Genomic DNA, 5664 nt, shown 5'->3' on the forward strand with positions numbered 1-5664 from the left:
CTATGCTGGCATAACTGACCTCACAATCTGGTCTTCTGTGTAACTGTGGTGTGTTGGCCAACCCCCCAGCAGGGGAAATATTGTATTCCTTCATATTAAATACCCCCGGTGGTTTCAGTTGGATCTAGGATCCCTTTCAGCTTGCTGCCCTGAATTGCAGTGTGGTGATGCAGTGAAGCAGCAGCTGCATCCTGCCTTGAGAGGACTATTTCAGTGATGGGCAAAACAATCCCTGCCTGTATCTTGTGCAAAGTACTGTGGGGTGCTTATGGGAGAGAGCTGCTGCGTAACTATGAAGCAGCATAATTGCTGGTCACGTGGAGAAATGAGGTGGTCACCAGGGAGTGTTTAACTAGCCCTTGAACTGCATCTGAGCGCAGAGCTGCTGCTCAGCAGCACTGAGGTTTCACCCAGAAATGCTGCCTGGCTTGTGGAAAGTGCCTGGTGCCTGCTGCTGCTCACACCTTCCCTGTGTAGGAAGCTGGCCAGGACCCTGACTTCTTCATAGTGTTCAACTCAGTTCTGTTTTCCAGAGTACGACATCCGTGCAGCAAGCTGATGCATGCACCTGCTCCCTTGGATTTCTCCCAGGAGTGTCCAGCCCCTCAGGTACAGCTGAGTCCCTGCCCACTGTCTGAAGGTGTGATTTCAGGGTGACAAGCCACAGCACCCAGCCACCAAATGACCCAGCACCCCATTCACTACTGTCTCATCCTCTCAGATATACACAGCTTCTCTTCTGAGGTTGCTTGTGACTAATCCGACACTATTTACCATGTGGCTTGGAAGCTGTAGGTCCTCAGTTCTCTGAAATCACCTAATTTCCCTTCCTGGTAGTTCTGTCTGCAGGGACAGGATAGCTGCTCCTCATCAGAATTCATGAGCAAAGAATCACGCCATGCAAAAGAGAGACAGAAATCCCAGCACAAGCCAGCAGTCTCACAAATGCCATGTTTTGGGGGTCTTCTGGATCTGAACCTAGGTGGAAACAAGGGCAGGCTGAGTGCACACTCGGTGCTGATAGTCTTTGAGTACAATCTGTACATGTGTCAGGGTGTGCACGCACACCTATGAGCATGTCCATGCATGTAATTGGTGTGTGCAGTCTGTGTGTGTCTGTTGGTGAGCACAGTCAGCATATGAGGCTGTCAGCATGTGCAAGTGTGCCGTCTCTGTGAGGCTGTCAGTGTGTGCTATTGGTGTGTGTCATCTCCGTGAAGCTGTCAGCGTGTGCTATTAGTGTGTGCCATCCCTGTGAGCTGGCCAGCATGTGCTATCGGTGCATGCTGTCTCTGTGAAGTTATTGGTGCGTACACTTGCTGAGTCCAGTGCGTGCACATGGGTGTGCTGGCCTACAGGCTCTGTGTCTGTCTAGAAATATCCCTGCTGAGCACAGCGCCTGCAGCTGCCCTTTTTGGTAAGATCATGAGCACAGGAAGCCAAAGTGTGAAATGTAGATGTTGGGGGGGGGGAAAAAAAAAAGGCAACCACAGGTCACGTGGTTGGAAAGCAAGATAGGAAGTCAGCCCAGCCCAGCCTCACAGACAGAAGGAGGCAGACATTGGGGAGGGAAAGAGTTAAATAGCTGGGGTGGGAGCCAGGACCAGACTGGGGCACAGAGTAGAGTGAACGCAGTTGTGTGTGGTAAGCGAAAAATGTGAGGCTGGGTGGAGAGTGGATAGGGCTGAACAAGAAGCAGGTGGTGGCAGGGGGGAGAGGTGTGCAGGGCAGTGGGGTGCAGAGAGGATGCCCGTGGCTGGAAAATGGACGAGGTGGTTGTAAAGCGGGGCTTGCTCTACCTCCAACAGCAGCAGACCTTCGGGAAGGTAAGGACCGGGGGTGATCACAGGGCAGAGGAGCAATGGGTCTCTGGCTGGGGGTCCCAAGCCTAGCCTGGACCCCTGGCTTCCTCCATCCTCCACGCAGACGGCCCCTTGTGCTCCACCTTGTCCCTGGCTAAGTGCCCATGGTGCCCTGTCTCCAGCATCCAGGCAGGGAATTTCCCTGGAGTCAGAGAATCTGGCTGGTTTTACTTGTGCCAGGCATGGGACTCCCTTGGGAGATGCATCCCCAGCCCTATGAGCTCCCCGCACGGCCAATCTGTGGGATCCCTTGCTCAGTTGCAGCTTCTTGAGCTGCCCTTCCGTCTGCCCGGGTTATTCTGGTTTCTGCAGAACTGGTGACTAGCGGGGTCACAGCAGGGTGTTGGTGGGATCTTGCTTCCCCCTGTGGGGAGCCCTGTGACTTGGGAGAATGACTCTTGCTTCCCCTTGTGGGCAGCCCTGTGACTCTTGCCATGGCAGCCTAGCATAAGCAGCTCCTCAGCTCTGTGCAGGTTTGGCCCGAGATGGTTTGTGCCCCCTGGGGGGTAGGGTTCAGGCTGATGGTCCTCACTCCAGGGGAGATACCCCCACCCCACAAGTCTGCCACTCACAGCCTTTGCTGCAGCAGTTCAGGGGCCCTTACTCCCCATCTCCTCTGTACTGTACTTCCCTGGTCCAGCCCCACCCCGCATCATTGCAGGGGCCTCCTTGCTCCCAGCGGAGCTTCCTGGATGGGTCTCAAGAGATTGTTGGCTGGATTTGGGCCAGGCTTGTGTTGCCAAGAGTGCCTCTTCAAGCTGAACGCCCCGACTGCGGTCTTTTACCTTCTCGCTGCACGCGCTAGGTCATGGAAAGGCTCCTCTGAGATGCAGTGGCCAGGCCAAAAAAGGAAATTATCTCCAGCTGCAGTGAAACTTCCTGCCCCGAGCTGGGGAAGCTGACCTTTCGGACACGAACACAGAGACACATCAGATAGCTGTGTACCCACCCTGGGGTGAATAGGGACAGGCCCTCACTGGGGTTGTGGGTCCAATATCCCCGCAGGCTCCCAGGCAGTACAGGACCAGTGGTAAGTTTTGTATCTTGGGCTCAGGTCCAGACAGGCCCCGGGGCTAAATCATCAGTTGATAAAAAGTAGAAAAAGCCCCTGATGGATAGAGCTGAGTGCCAGTCTCACTCTCAGCAGTAGGCGGTGTCTGGTTCTCCCGTGTGCTTCTTGGCAGCAGGGTAAAAGAGGCAGAGTTCGGAGCTTCAGCTTCCCCTCTCTTTTGCCCAGGTGTCACCTCCATTACTTCGGCTTTGCATTGGAAGGCAGAAGGCAGTGAATTAGACTCCTTGTGCTTTTCAGCTACCCCAGCTGGGGAACAGATGGCTCAAGGGGAAATGAACTTCAAGGGGCCTCTTTCTCCTTTACATCAGCTGATGCAGCCTGGCCTGAGCTGGGAGCAACCAGTTAGGGATCCTGGATAGGTTTTTGCTTCCTGTTTGCCTGCAAGGAATTGTGAGGGAGGGGAGTCTTGATCCAGATCCTAGCCGTGTCACAAAATATGGGTATGGTCCAAGTTAATCTGCATTTTGGCAGCCTGAATGGGGCTGGAGATGCTGCATTAACTCCAAGATCCTCCTGACCAGGGCTGGGGGTGAAGTAGCAATGCCCGGAAGCTCGTTTGGCTTTTGCTTTGGTTATTTGAATAAGGAAAAGATGCCATTCAGCACCAAATCAGCACATAAAACAGACTCCAGAAATGAAGGCGCATGTGCGTGTTTCTAATCCCGTGAATGCCAGTGCAAGGCAGGGTAAAAGCAGAGCATGTCTCCTTAGCTTGCAAACCTGCGTGTGAGCAGCACTTGCAATTTCTGTCACTCCACCCATTCCGTGTTCCCCCCATCCTGAGTACTGGGCCAGGCAGGTGGGGCAGATGGGTGCCACATCAGCAAAGCAGGCAGGATACCAGATAACCATCACACTTCTGCTGCTGGGGAGATATAACTTGAGGCAGCCTCTCCCCCATGAAAGCCTAACCCAAGTGCATGGTGACACTGCAGGAGAGCTGAGCAGGCAGCACGGGAAGCTGTGTAGCACGCAGCATGTGCTTGTTGCAGTTGTCTTTAGCAGAATTGCTCAGGAGGTGTGTGCACACAAAAGGCCAAGATCTGTCCAAGATCTGTCCAACTGGCCAAGAGCAGAAGGTGCCTTGGCACCTTTGATCATGCTGCTGGGGTAGAACTGGCCTCCAGAGGAGGAGGGCTGTCGCAGGACCTGGCAAAAAAGTGGTTGTCCCATCTCTGCATGCAACACTTGGGCAGCACCACTTATGACAGAGCTATTTTAAAGTCAGTGCACAGAGAGCCCTGACAGCGCTGGTGTTTCTTTGAGCGATGGCTCAAAATGCAAGCTTCTGTAGATTAAATCAGGGTCAGAACAGGCTTTGTATGGCAGCATGTCTGTCTGTTTGTCCTGCTGAGGAGCACCCGACAGCCATGCATCAGCGAAGCCTCAAGTCAGAGCAGTCGCATACTTTCTAGAGGGCTGTTTTTCCATTACAAAATCTTGGTTCACCGAAAGCAAAACTCGGCACAGAAATGTGCTGATTTCAGTGAATCTACCCGCAGGGCACAGGCACGCTCTGAAAACTGCCTGTCAGGCACGCATCCTTTAGGTACCTGCCATGTCCCCTAATATGCCACATGGCTTCTAAGGCCCGAAGGAACCGTGAGATGATCTAGCCTGATCTTTATGACACCAGGCTGAAGGACTGCACCCAGCTCAACCTGGTAGCTGGTGGAAGTTTATCTCCCGGCCGATTGTAACTTGAAGCATTTTAGCTATGTCAGTGGGAGCAGTTTTCTTTTCCTCTTTAGTTCAGACCAGCCTATTTCCCCAGCTGGCACCCCTCCCCACAGCACAGCTTGGGGCTAGCACATGAGAACGAGGAACAAACCTGATAGAGAACATGGAGATGACTGATCTTGCTCCCTTCCTTTTGCTGCTTCCCACTCTGTTAGAAATGGAGAAAGTTCTGGGGTGTGTTGTACCGGGAGACGGCCTGCTCTTCTACCCGCCTGGAGCTCTTCGAGGGCTCAGGCCCGCCTGCCCCCGAGAAGCTGAAGAAAGGCGAGAGCAGCAAGAAGCTCATCAAGCTGAGTGATTGTGTGCATGTGGTGGAGGCCAACGGCGATGCCAGCAGCCCCAAGGAGACCACCCCCTTCCTTGTGGAGACCACGGAGAAGTGCTACCTGCTGGCAGCAGAGAGCATGGAGGTGGCTGACTGGATCGACAAGCTCTGTGAGCTGGCCTTCCCGGTGAGACTGGTGGAGAGGGGAGGGATGGGGTGGAGAGTTGGGTGTCAAGGGCTTGGGGATGGAGAGATGCAGGGGGCAAGAGGCTGGAGTGGAGGAGCTGGGAGTGGGGCCATTGGCAGGCTGGGATGCCAAGCATCTGGAGTGGAGGAGTCTAAGGCAGCAAGGGGTTCATTAGCAGGCTGAGCAGCAGAGAACAGAGACTCAGGGGTTACCTGGGGCAGGGAGAAGACTCCAGATGAGCTGGGGACCCCATGGAGTTGGGTGCTGAAGGATATCAGGGAAGGTGGAGGGCCCAAGGCACATGTCCTCTTCCTTCCCACCCTTTGTAGCTCCATAGTGCTGAGCTCAGGCCTGGTCTGAGCCAGCACACACAGTTCTCAGCATGCAATTCTGCTCTCCCCAGCCAGCTCCCTGGAGTCTCTTTCCTACAGTCTCCAGTCTCCATTTTGCCTGGGGCGTGCTGGGAGCCCAGCCAGCCCAGTGTGGGGACCCAGGGGCCTCTTGTGCTGCAGCACGAAGCTGCGGCAAAGCGGGGAGA

At 54.4% G+C, this 5664-nt stretch overlaps 1 protein-coding gene across 2 annotated transcripts in view; it reads left to right on the top strand.

The window, feature by feature from the left end:
* The first annotated feature begins 1451 nt into the window (after positions 1 to 1451).
* DOK2 (docking protein 2) overlaps positions 1452 to 5664 on the top strand; it is an 11051-nt gene continuing 6838 nt past the window's right edge. For both annotated transcript variants that reach the window (XM_019546132.1, XM_019546133.1), the window contains exons 1-2: positions 1452 to 1826; positions 4830 to 5126. In XM_019546132.1, the coding sequence (XP_019401677.1) occupies positions 1764 to 1826; positions 4830 to 5126 (360 nt within the window). In that variant the 5' untranslated portion in view covers positions 1452 to 1763. The remainder of the gene's footprint in view (positions 1827 to 4829; positions 5127 to 5664) is intronic.

Source organism: Crocodylus porosus, unplaced genomic scaffold (assembly GCF_001723895.1).
Source record: "Crocodylus porosus isolate Cpor-Errol unplaced genomic scaffold, CroPor_comp1, whole genome shotgun sequence".
NCBI lineage: Eukaryota > Metazoa > Chordata > Crocodylia > Crocodylidae > Crocodylus > Crocodylus porosus.